Genomic DNA, 16721 nt, shown 5'->3' with positions numbered 1-16721 from the left:
ACATTTGCCATACAGAACATCCCACAGCATCCCATAGTTAAGAGAAATGACTGGCACCATAGTAATGAATTATTTGTGAAAAATTATGTTATATTATATTTATGACAGAAACTATCATCACATATAGATTAAACTTTTCCAAGCCAAGAATTTCATGAACTCTTAATTAAATCATAGTTCTTTGCTTTACATAATATTTTAATGTCACTATAAACATTTCTTAGTATTAAATTATACTAACACAATGGAAAACCTAAAAGATCACATTCATCATTTCACTAACACCCAAGAGGCCCTTATGTTGAAAAAGCAGTGTGCAAATAGCAGAAATTACCTGAGTTAGATTTCAGTTAATTATAACAGTATAAATGGTTATTACACAAAGTTAGTTCAGAAGTCAACATATTTGAATATATCCAAACATCTAGAAATTTTAATTTGTGGACATATCCTTAACCTTGTGGATATGTTATGGAAGGCCATCAGAAAACTTCACATAACCAGATTTTAAGGATACAATGACTTATATTCCCTAAAAAAGCAAAATATATTCACGTGCTTTTGGATGGCTGAGTACGTGTCTCACTTACTGCAGAGCCCATTTAGCTGGTAGCAGTGTGTTCTGTCTGTAGTCTCTAATTCAGCATGGATGCATTTGGGGTTAAGTGTCAGTTTTATTAAAGTGTACCATGCACTTTGACCATATTCACTGGTTGTCATCCTTTCCTGCCTCACTCTCTTCTCCCACTACCCTTTCCTCTTCTCCAATAGTCCTCCTAATAATTGCTTACCATTCATTTATACACACAGACACACAGACACAGACACACACACACACACACACACATATATATGTATATATATATATATATATATATATATATATATATATATATATATATATAATCCAGGTTATATGAGAAAAAAACATATTTGCTTTCTAGAGAGGCACTTAACATGGTTGATTTCCAGTTCCAGCTAAGTTCTTACAAACGACATAATTTTATATTTTATGGCTGAAATATGATGAGACATGAATAAGGAAAAGACAATAATTAATAAAACCCCATTATACATACATATTACATTTCCTTTATGCATTCAGCTTTTGTTAGACAACAAGACTGATTCTATGATTTGTCTACCAGACTTTAATCTTAACATTTCATGCACATGAGCTAGAAATACAATGTAGAGATGTTTTTAATAGAGAGGATTTGTGTGTCTGTCAGTAAGTCATTCAGTCTTATTTCCTGCTTAGAATGTCTCAAAGTGAAATTCCAGCAGGACTCTGGAACATAAATGTTCACATATTTTATTCACGGTTTGTGAAGAAAGGAAATGGGAGAGGGAAACACAGAAATGGAAGAAGGGCAGACAGCATGATTTAAAGTGTTCTGGGCTCATGAAATACCAGTACAGTGAATCACAGCTCCATATTCAGACTGAACATTTTCATACCTTCCAATTAACATTATTATAAAGAAAAATAATAAATCAAGAAATAACACAATTCTATGGCCGACTCTTCAGACAAGGCCCCACAGACAGTTAAAATAATGCTTCCTTTCATCTTTCAAACCCTCCATTTTCTATCCTCCTCTTCTCTTTTTGCCTTCCACCTTTTCTTGTTAGTTCTATATGATTACTGCTATGACAATATGGGTGAACTGTCAGCTTAGTAGGTACATTATGTTGTTGGGGAAAGTTAGCACCTATAACTCATAGCTAAATCCTCCAAGAAATAACTAGAAACCTGGATCAAAACTTTAAACCCTAATTTAAAAGGACACAAATATGTCACCTACAGAAAATATGCATTATTCCCAATGACCAAACTGTGTGCATGATATAAGTATTATAACACTAGTCTGACCTAGGTGAAGAAAATTTACATAAATACTCTGTTATTGTAGGCTTTCAGAGTTTAACAATACTATACCACATGCTTTGAAGAGAGTTCTGAGGCCCAGAAAATTTGAGTCACTTCCACAAAATCACTAAGTGAACCCATGGCAGAGCTGCAATTAGAATGAAGAATTCCTGTGTCCTGGTACAGTTTGCAGTTATAAGCTTTTCATTACAATTATTTCAACAATTCATTCATGGAAGAAAGTTACAGCCTGTTTAGTTGAAGCTCTCATCCCGTTAACTGCATGTTTCCCTCTGTACAGAGTCCTAAAATACACCAGAAGGCAGACAGGCCAGAGAGATGATGGAGCCTTCGTGTAAACACTCAGCTGATTGCTGGGGATTTTTGTCCGCTTTTTTGCTCCAAGTCACTTTCAACCCACTGAAAAAGAGATGCCAAGCTACAAACAGGACCTCAGAGCTACCTAGTTTTGAGACAAGCTTCCTGATGAGACATGCATAAGAAAGAATAATGATTACGGTATATCCCACCTTCTAACAGGAAGCTGCAATTTGCTCACAGAAAAATTCAAGTCTGGTTATAAAGTAGGAAAATGTATCATGGAACCTTACATTTTATTCTCTTTCAGTTCAGTTATCTCACTCAACTGATCGGAATTGCTTGCATCTCTCAGGGGTCCCTTCTTTGCATAGACTTAATGCTTTCTAAACCCTCTCTCCCGAGTCCCACACACTGCTGACTGCACAGGAGCGTAAGAGTTTGTGCAAGTGTGACTTGAACCTTGCTGTTGAGATTTTTCAGAATGAAAAGACAAATCAAAACTTTCAATCACCTACAGCAGGAAAAGGAAGGCAGTGCAGGCAGAGGGGTAGAGAAGAAGGGCTTGGAAAACACCCATTCAGAAGTCATTGCAAGGATTTGTTTATTGGGAATCAAATCCCAATTCCATCGACCAGTTCACCTGAGGCATGTCTGATATGGCAACTTTAGGTCTATATCCTGAAGAACTTTAAATCTTCTGTTCCTGTCATAATAGAATTGAGGTGATTGCAATGTTCTGATGGGGAATCCATTGACAAGGATGGAGCATCTATGACAAACTGAAGTTCACCTTCCAGAGATGAGCCCTAGAGTCTAGCCAAGACGATGAGGCAAATGTCAGCACATTCCAATGGCCAGAGAACATTGGGGAAAGTGTTTCAAGTACAAATGGCCATATGTGGAGCTCACATTACAGGAAAAACTTACTCAATCTGTACACTAAGCAATAATGAGGAGACCATGTGGAGCATAGCAGTTCCCTGCAGAGTAGCGTATCAGTAAATACTACAGCAGGCAATTCTGATAGGAGGTCCAGCTATGAGGGAGAGTCTCAAATTTGAAGTAAAATGTAAGAAGGTTAAGAAGGTGGCACCCAAAGTTGGGTGTGGCGACACATGCCTTTAATCCCAGAACATGGGAAACAGAAATAAGCATATCTCTGTGAGTTTCAGGCCAGCCTGGTCTACAATAGTGAGTTCCAGGACAAGCAGGGCTATGTAGAGAGATTCTGTCTCCAAAACAAAACAAACAAACAAACAAAAAAGGAGGTGGCACCCACACAAACTTAAGACCCTGGAAAGGCAAATGTAAATATGGGATCAAAATTCTGAACATTTTTTTTCCTTTAGAGGAAATTAAAAATATGTTTCCCATTTTAGAAAAATGAAACTAAATTAAAATGTCATGTATATTAAAATTGATTTTTTCTTTATTAAGAACTAGAACTGCCCTTCCTTCTAGCACAGTGGTTCTCAAACTGAATCAGGACCTCTTTGAGGTTTGAATGACCCTTTCACAGGGGTCTCCTAAGACCATCAGAAAACACAGATATTTACATTACGATTCATAGTAGCAAAATTAAAGTTACAAAATAGCAAAGAAAATAATCTTGGGGGTCATCATAGCATGAGGAACTGTATTAAAGGATTACAGCATTAGGAAAGTTGAGAACCACAGTTCTAGCATATTCCACTGAAACAACAGATGTCAGGAACATGAGGAAGTCGAGATGAGCTGCATATTTACCAAGTGTATGAGGCACACTTTACATGTCAATTGTATGGAAATATCATACATTGTACTAATTTAATTTCATTTTGTCATCCTCCATTTATCTGAACACAAATATCCACAGTGGAACCTGGAGTGTCTTCTTTGATTCATCTTAGATGAAGTCTACTGCAACTTGCCCTGGTTCTATATAAAAGAGTTGAAATGACTCCAATCTTTTCCCCTTTTAGCAAACTTAACAGATTCTGAGAATAATGAAAGCATCCTGAGCTGTAAGATTGTAAAAGACAGAGACTGGAGATGATTGGGGCAAACTGTCCTCTGGACATACAGGACTGTTGTACTCATGAACACATAACAGCTGTGGTTCCTGCACAAGATCAAGCCAGTCAACATTTCAGGGTGGATGAAGGAGGGACTTGTGAATCCCAACCCCATCAGAGGAACTAATGGCAGTGATGGCTGCTTTGGAAGGAAAGGTCAGTTTTCTTTAAAGTTATGATCCCCTGCTGTGCTGACATGCTCCAGTGGAGGGCTATACATTCATACATATATGTACGAAACTCTTATTGGACTCACTGGGCCATATTTTTTTAAATAAGAAGAAAAGAGTATGAAACTGAAAGGGGAATATGGGGTGGGGAATTGAAGGAAAGAGTAAGAAGGATGTGACAGAAATGTACACATGCATAGATTGTGAAAGAATAAAATATTATATTAAAAAATAAATAAGAAAAGATTAAAGCAACCAAGAAATTTTTCTTAAAAACATCCAAAAAGACATCCTGCTATGATACTGTGCTGGTTGGCCTTTGTCAACTTGAACAAACTGAGACACATGTGGTTAGAGGGACTCCAGTTGAGAAAATGCCCCCATCAGACTGCCTGTGGGCAAGTATAGAGCACATTTATTTTTTTATTGAAATGACACAACACAGCCCACTATGTGTGTGGTGATCCTGGGTTTTATAAGGAAGCAAGCTGAGCAAGACAACAGGAAAGGCAGTGAGCAGTGTTTGTCCATGCCTTGGTTTCCATCAACAATGAGTTGTGTCTGTAAGTCAAATAGATCCTGTCCTCCCAAGTTGCTTTTGATGGTAGTGTTTAATCACAACAGTGGACACATAACTAAGACAGGCACCTTCACACTTGACTGTAAGTTCCTTGGTAGAATTTTCCATTGTTCCTTTTTCATTGACCTCAGATAATTTTTTCTTTTCTTTTTCTGGTTTTGTTCTGTTTTGCTATTTTTGTTTTTTGTTTTACAGTACAAATTTTTACAAAAGATTATTACATCAGGTATTTTCATTTGCCTTGAAATAGCCATTTCTCTTCTGGAAAAATGGAGTTTCAAAGAAAAATATAGGTTTTCTGATCAAATGTCAGAGAGATTTTGTTTCTCAAGCCAAGGCCAGAAATCATTTTATTTTCTCATGATAGATGTCCACCATCCATCTTATCGTAATAAATTTCAACTAAACCTTTTAGTACTTACATGAGAAACATGATTCTCAGAATTAAACGGTAACTTGTTACTTATTCAAGATAAAGCCCTGGAAAATTGAGAATGAAGAGGCTCTAAAAATACTTTGAAATTAACATGAATGGACCTGGTAGATTCTTTTACTGAAGGAGAAAATGAACATATAACAGGTAAAAAAAAGTAAGAAAAAATATCTCTAAAAGTAAAGTATATTTGCTATAAGACCACCCCCATATCTTCAGAATTACATAATAAGAAAACTTAAAGCTGATGGGCAGAGAACAACCATGTTGGATATCTCAGATTAAATAAAAGAATTTCACTGTAACAAATTATTCAGTGAAATTCTATCCAAATCTCTGTTGAATTAATCCCATCATGTTGTTGATTGCTGTTGTGGTTTCCTTTACATTTGTAGAACTGAGAAGCAAGAAAAGTCCTGCAGTCAGAAGGTTGCTTAGTACTCCAGCCATGTTTACTCTCTGGAGTCAACCACAATGCTCTCCTGCAGTGGAGGAAGTGAAGGGCATTCACAGCTGCTAGAGAATGAGGAGACCCATTGCAGAGTCTGGGAAAGATGCTCAACTTGCTACTATATCCAGGGAGTCCTGGAGCTGCCTTGTACCTCCCTGTGCCATGAGGCAACTCCTCTTACTGCAAATGTAAACCCAGAGCAAGGCAGGGTAGAAAGTTGGCTTCCCATTTTCAATAGAGACTTTTAAGACTCACATATTTTCAGAAAATCAATGCTGAAGCAGACTGAGTTGGTAGAGACACAGAGTGGCACTGGGATATGGATGGAGTGTGCTTGGCTTGCATGCCTCTGAGACAATCCAAGAGGAGAGTGCACACCAGGAAGGCATGCAGCCTCCTGGCACAAGCTCACCAGGCAGCCTCTTTGTTTCCCTGCTTTTGTCTTGGCACTAAAGAGATGACCATTAAAGGTGGGAACCACAAGTCAACTTTAAATCTGAGCCTATCTATCTGAACACAAACACATACACGCACACATAGTAGGCTTAAGAGAGTCTTTTGACATATATAAGCACAAATGATGTGATTTTAGATATGCAGTAGATAAAACTTATACTTTGAGTTTTAACAATAGATTTTTATCACTTTGAATACAACTATTCCATAACAAATATCTTTGTTCTTAAAAGCACCGCAAGCATTTGTTACTTTTGCTGTTGTTATTGTCGATATAATAATAATAACTATCATCTTATGAGCTAATACTAGTAGGAAACAAGCTATAATCAGATGACATGTATACTTTTTTTTTTGGTTTTTCGAGACAGGGTTTCTCTGTGTAGCTTTGTGCCTTTCCTGGAACTCACTTTGGAGACCAGGCTGGCCTCGAACTCACAGAGATCCGCCTGCCTCTGCCTCCCGAGTGCTGGGATTAAAGGCGTGCGCCACCACCGCCTGGCTTTTTTTTTTTTTTTTTTTTACATGTATACTTGATAGTCATCCTATTAATTACTTGAAGTAAATTATATTATTATAATTTTATGTATAAAGAAATCAAGATTGAGGAATGTTAAGAAAATTTCCAAGACTTTGCAAATATAATTTGAAAATCATGAATCTGAATTCAGTTCATTCACACTGAATGAATAGTAATAATATTTTTCAAATTTTGACAAAAATTTTAAACTACTATATATGCATGAAATAAATATCATGTACAAATTGGTTCTATAGAAAGGTATCAATCATGATACAGCAAGTTCCCCAAGGAGATGAAGAACAGGCAAAAGGCATTCTCAGAAAGGCTGAGTGCAAAACAATTCAAAGATTTGCTAAAAGGAAAATACATGAAATTAATTCATGGTATGGTCTCTGTTTCTCAAAAGTCAGTGACTTAGCATCAATACATCTAATCACTTAGAGAACATGTAGAGAAATAAAAGGGGTTAATCATTGCAGACTAATCAACTAAAACACTGTAATGACCTGGGAAAGGATGCCATGTGATATTAAGCATAAATAAAAGTAATTATAGCTGTTTGCATAGAGGAAATGAGATCAGGAGCCTTGGAAAGGAGTGGGATAATTTTGACATTCTGTAGTTAAAGAAAAATGACATGGAGAATCAATAATCAGTGGAATATATTAAGCATGGTACAGTGGGCAAGTCAGAATAAATTGCCAAGTTGGAATATTCTGAGGTAAACATAAGGTTTAAAAAAATAAAATTTCATCTTACAAGAGCAGGTGGAATAGACACAAGGGAAGAAATTCTCCACATACGGTTCATGCAGGGAGTTAAGTTCTGTGAGATAAAAACGGAGGAACACTGGGTTTAACTAAGAGAAAATTAAAACTCAGTGCACTCTGAAAAGTAGAGGTTTGGAAAAAGAAGGAATGTGTGGGTGTGCATGTGTGTGCATGGGTATGTGTATACGTGTGTGCGTGCGCACATGTGTGTATGTGTGTGCACGCGCGCGCACGTGTGCCGTGTGTGTGTGTGTGTGTGTGTGTGTGTGTGTGTGTGTGTGTGTGTGTGGTCACAGGCACGTTTGAGGCTCATTGGGGATGAAAACTACAAGAAACTTTATTGTGAGGCAAAGAATGACAGGACACATTAAGAATACTAATGTATTATTAACAAACACGATCATTGCTCTCTCTTCAAACCATGAGTTCCCATGGAAGAATTATAAAGTAAAAGCAGGCTTACATCTAGTTTTGGATTACACCAGCAAAAAGGAGGTATATTTATGCACTGATAGGAAATGGCCACAAGAGAGACAAGAAGATGAATTTGGCTGTCAGTGCGGTAAACCAGGGATGGATAATAAGGGCTTGAACTGAGAAATTTGTAATAAAAGTGAGTAAGAGTTGTATATGAGAAATATTCAGTAAATAAAATGGCAAAATTAGTGACTGGTTGGAAATTCACTGACTGAATGATACAATGATGTTACCATTAACTGACATAAATATTATGTAAGAAAACAGCCCATTCTTGGAGGGTAGATAGTCAACTGAGTTTTAGATACATAAACTCAAAATGGTTCTTGGTGTCTAGACATGTACTCCAGAGTTCGTGTGAAAGATGGGGATTGGTGGGAGAGTTATGAGTTGGCATTAGTCACCAAGCAAAACTCTTGAAATTGTGGAAACTTCCTGAATGACCTAAAAAGGCAATATCCTAACAGAACCAATAAAGAGGGAAGAAAAGACTAGGTGGGAGAAAAGGACAGAACCAATAAACAAGGAAAAAAGACTAGGTGGCAGACAAGGGGGGAGCCTAAGAGTGAACACGAAAAGAAAGGAGAGCTCAGTGGTACTAACGCAGGAGAAAGGCCTTAAAAACTGAGGAGAGAGAGGTCATCGGATTAGTATGTGTGCTGTTCCTACTGCCCCAGCTGTTCCTACTGCCCCAGCTGTTCCTACTGCCCCAGCTGTTCCTACTGCACCAGCTACTCCTTACTGTGCCAGCTATTCCTTAGTGCTCCAGCAATTCCTTACTGCCTGAGCTGTTCCTAACTGCACCAGATATTCCTGCTGCACCAGCTACTCCTTACTGTACCAGCTATTCCTTAGTGCTCCAGCAATTCCTTACTGCCCGAGCTGTTCCTAACTGCACCAGATACTCCTGCTGCACCAGCTACTCCTTACTGCACCAGCTACTCCTGACTGCACCAGCTACTCCTAACTGCACTAGCTTACATGAATCGGAGGGTCCAAAGTCAGAGTCCAGTGGGAAAAGTGAGGCACAAGAGGGATTCGAGACAGAGACAGAAAACCCAACTACTTTCCTTGAAAGCAGCTGGGCTCAGAAAGAAGACACGAATTCTAAGAGATGATTGAACTTGCTCAGAGGCTGGGAAGAAAGAGCCTATAGCAAGGAGCAGTTGAAGAGGTCGTGATTGACACTAGTTCCTCAGGAAGATGGAAAACAAGCACAATACAGGACAAATACATAGAATACTTAAAAAAGAAGTCTAAGATTTGTTTGAATTAAAAAATTATGAAGCTGGAGCTTATATCTGTCATGACTGGGATAAATTTTCATATTCTGTGCCTCAGTTAAAGCTCCAGAATCCAATTGCAAGGCTGTGTCTTATTTCCTGACATTTTCAGTAAAGGACTTGGAAGGTTGCAAAGCCACAGCAATGCCCAGAGCACAGTTTTTACACACGCTAGAGGGATCGAGGCTGACTCCTTGAGAAGTGACCAAGGCATGCTTGTTCTCATCTAAAAACTGAAGCCACAGTTCTGACTGAAGACATAAAAATACATAAGAAATAAAACTATGATACTTCTTCTTTCTATATCTAAGCTGTGAAAAAGTAAACATTTCAATTTGAACATTACACCAAAATGTTGAAGGGATAAAGTTGCATGAATGTATTTGTAGTAATTTATTAATGTTGATGACATGAATGATTTCTCCCTAAAAGGTAAGGAGTAGTTAGGAAAATATTGCTTCACCAGATTTCCTCTTATTGAATAAATTCAGTAGAAGATGGATTCACATTAATTTCATTTGAAGTACAGCTTATTTGTAAAGATTAAGATAAGATAAAAAAAAATGCCCCATACAGTTGCACCTTAAATACAAAGCTTTCTGTTTTAATGACTGCTCCCCATGTACATGGGACATGGAAAGCACCGCTCTCGCTCTTATATGAAACTGACATAAAAGGATATTTAAAGGTAAGGGAATTGTCTGCATCTTTCTGATTATTCTAATTTTAGTGTGAATTTTTTAGTTGTAAAATGATCAGGTACTATGGAGATAGCAAGTTGATAAAGTGTTTGCTATGGAGACATGAGAACCTGGGTTAGGATAAACAGTGCCCACATAAAAAGTTGGGTTGGATTCCTAGCACAGGGGAGGCAGAGAGAGGAGCCTTGCTGGCTATCTGTTCTAGACAATCAGTGAATGACCCTTCCTCAAAACAAAACAGGGCATGAGAGGGCGGGCTCTCCTGTTGCTCTTTCGGAGGACCCAGGTTTGGTTCTTAGCACCCATGTGACAGCTCACAACCACTTATGACTCCACTTCCAAATCTGATACCCTGGCTTCTGAGGGCACCACACACACACACATACATGCAGGCAAAATACTCAGAAGCATAAAATAAAAATAAATGGATAATCTTTGAAAAATAAAAGGTAAAATTGAAGGCCAAGAACTCATCTGGTAAATCCTGCCTCCCTTAATTTTATCTCCAGAACCCACATAAAAATGGAAGAAGAGAACCGATCCCACAAAGTATACTCTCTCTCTCTCTCTCTCTCTCTCTCTCTCTCTCTCTCTCTCTCTCTCTCTCTCTCTCTCTCTCTCTCACACACACACACACACACACACACAGAGAGTAACAGTAAATTTTAAAAGTAAGATTGAGAAGGAAAAGAAGACACCTAATGGCAATTTAAGGCCTCCACTTACATGTGGTACCCACACCCAAGTACACACACATGAACATGTACACACCCATGGAAAAAAGTTCAAAGAATTTGAATTTTCAGTAAATTGATAATATCTCATGTCATATCCTGGTCTCCAAAAATAAATCAATGAGAAAAATACATACAAGAATGTCAATTACCACTAAGATAAATTTGGGTTTTAATAACCATATACAACCTACTCAAATTTGCATGATAGTTTAATTACTAGCAAGTCTAACCTTTTCCTCATACCATTACTGTATCTCTCATTTGAAAACATACACTTCTCAATGTTGTGATCTCAGAGTCCAAAAACATTAGGTTAAAATGTCCCCAATCCAACCCTAGCATATGCACCATTAGGCCAAAGACACGTGATTTATCCTGACATGCAACAAACTGTATGGCTAAAATGATTTCATACTACCATGTCAGGTTAGCCCAATTCCAGTCTCCTCACCACACCTTCTCAAGACAAAACCTCTTTCTGTTTTAGTCTCCCATCTTGCACTGAATGCATGTTTGGGATGGTCACAATAATCTATTCCACGCTTGAGGCAATAGTGTTAAGTATGTAAAAAACAGGAACAGGAGGGATGGGAGATGAACTCACATTTGCCAGGAAATATATCGAAATTATACATGTCCTCTGTATAGCAGAATTATTCACCTAATACCATGTGGAGGTTAGGTTTTGAATTATTTTTCCTCGAATGATGCTAAATTTATAATGGTTTGCCAACAAACTTCAGTCAGCCTTACAAAGTAAAATAGATAACTAAGAAATCAAAGTCCCAGAGTTTACACTTTAGTGCACAGAGGCCATATACCACACCAATATCAGAAGAAGGCTGGTCAAAGACTTAATATAGTGCTTCACCAGTGTGAACAAAGGTCACCCAATGGAGGTCTGATTCTCAGACCATATCCAACCTTACTAGACATATTTAAAAAGGATAAGACCTGAAAGCTGTGTCAGGAACCAGATCTGCAGGGGACCCCTTATGCAGTACTAAATCATGGAGGAAATCACACACCACACTGGTCAATATAATAGATTCCCTAACTTCCCATGTAGAGAGAGAGAAGCATTCAGAGTGACACTTCACTGTGGTTTAGAGAATAATTATATATTTATCACACACATACACACACACACACACACACACACACACACACACACACTTTTCTGCTGTGTTCTTGGCTTTTCACTCTGCTCAGAAATGATCAGTACCCAGAGTGCACCACTCAAGTATTTTGTCCACTGAAACAATTCTTTCTAGTGTCCTCAGTAGCAGAGCATTGTAGCATCATGGTCCACCTGAAAATCAACATATTCCTACCCATTCTTGCATATTTGTGTGACCATATGCCTAAATTCCAGCCAACCATGAATAAGTTTAAATGTTTTGAAGACAAAGGATTCCATTTAAGCAATGCAGAGTCACGGCTTTCTCATTCTCTAACCAGATGCCTAGGAAACTACATGCAATTGCTGGATCTCTAGCGGCCACCAAGGACTGTAAAATCAAAGACTGTATACTAGGGATAAAAGAACAGAGAGAGAAAAAGATGGAGTCCCCACCTGTTTTTTAAGGCACCACCTCTTCACTCTACTTGAGAGCTTCTTTTGCATAAGAAAAAAGCATCTGTTATATTTTTCTTGATTGAAACTGTATACTAACACATGAAGCACTCTAAAATAAATAGTAGTGAGTGTAGAACAACGTATGAATGTAAATATCTTAAGCGATATAGTCATTCTCCATTCCTTTGTACCTCCTTTGAAATGACATCATCCAAGCACTGCTTCCTGTCTGTATTCTAACAAGATAAATCACAGATGTAACATCATAAAAAATTCAAGAGACCCCCAACATTAAAAAAAAAAAAAACCTGTGTGCACTTTTTCTCTTGCTAGTTTAAAGCTAGCTCGGGATCAAGTTTCAGTGTAGGGTTGTAGCATGAGTATTGACAATTTGTAATCCATGAGCCAGATTTGGCCTTTAGACATATTAAAGTTGGCTTATGCAATGCTTTCTGAAAAAAAATGTTAATTTGGAATGCTTAAAGTGGGCATGCATGTGTCTTCAGTTCTCCACAAGTCCCATCATCCCCTGCTAATACACAAAACTATTGCGTCACTGTTTATGTTGCATGCTAGCTTCTGGACGCACTAAAGTTCACAGTATGTACTCCCTTCCAAACCTTCTTTCTTCATCACTCACGCAGTGTTGAATAAAATGATTCATACCGAAGATTATTCTCTAAGGTTAAGTATGCCTAGTGCTAATAACAAAAATGTGCATAGTTCCCTAGATGTTACATTTTGATTTGGAAATAAAATTTTACTGTAAATGCCCTAGTATTTTTCTTTTACAAAAAACAAATGTGGAACATTCCAAAGCCTCCCTACACCATACACACCAGAAGGAAGGGTGGGGGGAGATCTCAAATAGCTGATTTTATCATCTTGGCTCTGATTTTGGCTACATTATGCTTTCAACTAAAGTTAGCCTAACTCCAAAACTCTTCATTTTTTAGTTTCTAACTAACTTTTAAAATCTAAATCAATCTTTAAACTTTAGTAAGAGGTTCTATTTTGACCAGAAATGTCTAAAACTTTATTTACTCTATCTTAGCATCCATATGTGTGTTCCTGTCAGGCTGACACTGTGCTTACATTTCATATTCCACAGTCAAAAAGAAAATAGCTATACCTTAAACTAACAAAAGAAAAGGCTAAGCTTATAAGTATATACTTACAAATAATGCCAGCTTTCTATAACACATATTCAAAGGAACACAAAGGAAATACCACCATCCATGCTACTTATAGCAACAATTTGAAATTTGTATGTTCTTGACATGCAAGCCTTCGACTTTTCTTTAATATTAAAGCATTCTCCACATTTACTCTTCCTCAGATACAAAAATTACATGGAACTACTAGAATCTGACAGGGGAAATGAAGTATAACAAGTGTCCTCACGGTATCAGTGTGTACCCATGCATGCATGGAAAGGGAGTCAAGTGTAACTTAAGTGGCTCCGAATACACTGGATTACTGAGTTACAAATACTATCCTTACTTAGACATACACTTTTCTGCAATTAATTCTTGTCACGTCTATTTGAACTATTACCGACAATGTCTATGAGAGAAATTACTTTCTTTGTAAAAACCTGTTGTTTGGGGCTTGAGTTTCTTTGCTGTTTAATGACACCAGGGTAAAAGAGATTGGTTCGGAGGCAGAACTGTTTTTGAAATAACCTCATATTCTTAATTTATGTAAATGAATATTAGAGAAAGGTAACCCTCCCCCCCTTTTTTTTTCAGTAACACGTACAGAATAAATGGGATGGGTTAGAAGGTTTTTAGCATCTGGCCTACCCTACGAGATTCTCAAACATCTTACATCTTTCGTTTGTGCATGCAGTTCATTACTTCCACACTTTACAAAAGTTAAGCACTTAATTTTAATATAAGTTGGGAATGAAGTCTCCAGGACATTTTAAAGTTGGCCCACTGGTGGGGGAGGGGAGTGAGCAGATTCCTGATCATCTTTCTACTTTTTACTGTTATCCTAACGCCTGTTTGTTCTCCTCTTGCCTAACTTCTCTGTCCTTGCATTTACAAGCAGCACATACTTCTCATGGCACTGTGAAGAAACACGTTAAGTTTCACCTTTTATAAATTCCCTCGCTTTTTGAAACATAGAAACTGACTTAAAAAGTTTCACGGTTTCAGAAAAGGGCCCCCTCTATGGGACTATGACAGACTTGAAATTCTTCAACAGAATCTTCCTTTCCCTCCTTATAGTTTTCTAGAACATATAGTTGCTAAACACAGTTTCTAAACATTTTTAGAGGGAAAAATGCGGGGGGCAGGAGACAAATGTATAGGGAAGGGTTGGCACACACATGGAGAAGACGGTAACAGACATACTAACGTGTGTGCTCCGTTAAAGGCTGAGTTCCGTGCTAGCAATGACTCGGATCTATGCTGGCCTGTTGCAGATGAGAACATGTCTGAATCTGGCATTTCAGCCCTCGAAAGTTAAGGATTTAAGAATCAATGGAGCCAGTTGTTTTCTGTTGTTGTCTTGTGTTGTTTTTTTATAATATTCCACAGTAGCCATGCCATTTTGCTTAACAGCATGACCCAAGCAAGATATACCTTAAAAGGAAGGAAAGGGAAAGAGGAATGAGCAGAGGGAGGGAGGAAAGAAAGAAGGAAGCAAGGATCTAAGGGAAATGTCCTTATCGATACTCCATGCCAAATTAGTTATATATAAGGCGTGCTGATTTCCTGCCCTCAGCCATTCCCCACCCCACCCCCCACTCTCATCCCGGGGAACCACACTGTCCTGATAACCAAGTCAATGGGGTGGGAAAATGCTGCAGTTAAGAAATCTGGCTTCTATCAGTCTCTGTCACGGAGAAATAAACTTGACTCTATCTCAGTAAGCAAACACGATTTTAAGATCACAGATGAAAACGTTGGGAAGGGAGGATGAGGCTGTGAGGAGAAAGGAATGAAGAGCAAAGACAAAGGAAATTCCAAGCTATCAGAGTTGCCGCAGAGGTTTTTTCTAAACAAAGACTTTCATGAAGCTGCTGAAGTTCGCACAGGAAAGACTCCACCCTGCCCAGCTTCTGCAGCGGCTTTCCCTGCTCAGAAAGCGCCAGCCCACACAACTGACTCTAACTAAAAGTGCCTTCGGGGCTCCGTTTTAAGCACTCTTCTTTTCTTTTAAACATCCCACTCTTAGGCTCAGGCAAAAAGACTGATCTGATCCTGGCTCTTCCTGGACGTCAAAGCCTCCTCTGCCAGGACAGGCACAGAAGCTCCAGAGTCAAGCCCGTTCCCAGGTGCAAGTCCCACAGCCCCCTTCTCAAACTTCAAACCAGAATCTCCTCTTCATGCTCTTCCTGAAGCTTAACATTCCATCTAGTTCCCAAACCAAGCCATAAACACCATAAGCAAAGCAAAAGGCAAACTCACCAATCTCTTGTTCCTGGGCTTTTATTGAGACACAGTGCCCTAATAAAATAGTGAGAATGAGCAGAGGTCTTGCTACCACCCAGTTTGCCATCACGTCTAAATATGAGACATGGGTCCTCCTGGGAACGAAGAGTAGATACTGAGGTCACTGCAGCACCCTGAATTCCTCTGGGGGCTCTTTTTCAGCACCAGCCCCCAGGCAGCCTCAGCCTGTTTCAGCACCAGCTCCGGCACAGTCTGCGAAAACTTTTTTCAAGCGATGCAGCTTTAAATAGGAAGAATGCTGCCTCCACTTCGTTTCCTGCCCCTTTCAGCTTGTTCAGGCTCATAACCATCCAGTGTCTGCCAAGCAACCGTCTGATTGATGGTAAACAACCAAATCAGAGCGCGCGCTTCTGAGACTGGAGTTTTCACTACTTCTTGTAGGTTTTAAGTGCAGATGGAGCAAAACAGAGACAAACTTTTATTTCTTTCTGTTGAGTGTGTGGTTTTTCTTTTCTTTCTTCTTTTTTTTTTTAAAGAAAGCCTATTAGGAGTCTGATCCTCCCCTCCCTACCCATCCCCCAGACACACACCCACTGACTTTTCCAGAGACACAAAAAAAGCTTTAGGGAGGATGTACAGCCTGTTAGTGGAATTTTTCTTTTCTTTTGCATTTAGGTAATTCAAATTATCTTCGCCACCTTAATCCTTTAAAAGGTCCTATTTTTAACCCTTTCTTTTGACTGCAGAGGAAAAATTCTTGTCTACTTTTTCATGCCCTGAGAGGATTCTTGAGGAAGAGAGGCAGGAAAGAACAATTGCAAAATGAACTTGAGGTATTTTTTTTTTTGTTTCTTCTATATTTTATTTATTGTATATGTCTCCAGGCATATGCATGTCACAGAGTGTGAG

At 38.5% G+C, this 16721-nt stretch overlaps 1 protein-coding gene across 1 annotated transcript in view; it reads right to left on the bottom strand.

Moving 5' to 3' along the window:
• The window catches only part of Col5a2 (collagen type V alpha 2 chain), a 131513-nt gene extending 115221 nt beyond the window's left edge, over nucleotides 1-16292 (bottom strand). The window contains exon 1 of the mRNA XM_028887045.2: nucleotides 15828-16292. Within this exon, the coding sequence (XP_028742878.1) occupies nucleotides 15828-15918 (91 nt within the window). The 5' untranslated portion in view covers nucleotides 15919-16292. The remainder of the gene's footprint in view (nucleotides 1-15827) is intronic.
• Between the last annotated feature and the right edge of the window lie 429 nt (nucleotides 16293-16721).

The sequence above is a fragment of the Peromyscus leucopus genome, chromosome 13 (genome assembly GCF_004664715.2).
Source record: "Peromyscus leucopus breed LL Stock chromosome 13, UCI_PerLeu_2.1, whole genome shotgun sequence".
Classification (NCBI taxonomy): Eukaryota; Metazoa; Chordata; class Mammalia; order Rodentia; family Cricetidae; genus Peromyscus; species Peromyscus leucopus.
The sequence above is the reverse complement of the archived record's forward strand: the minus strand, read 5'-3'. Positions and strand labels throughout refer to the sequence as shown.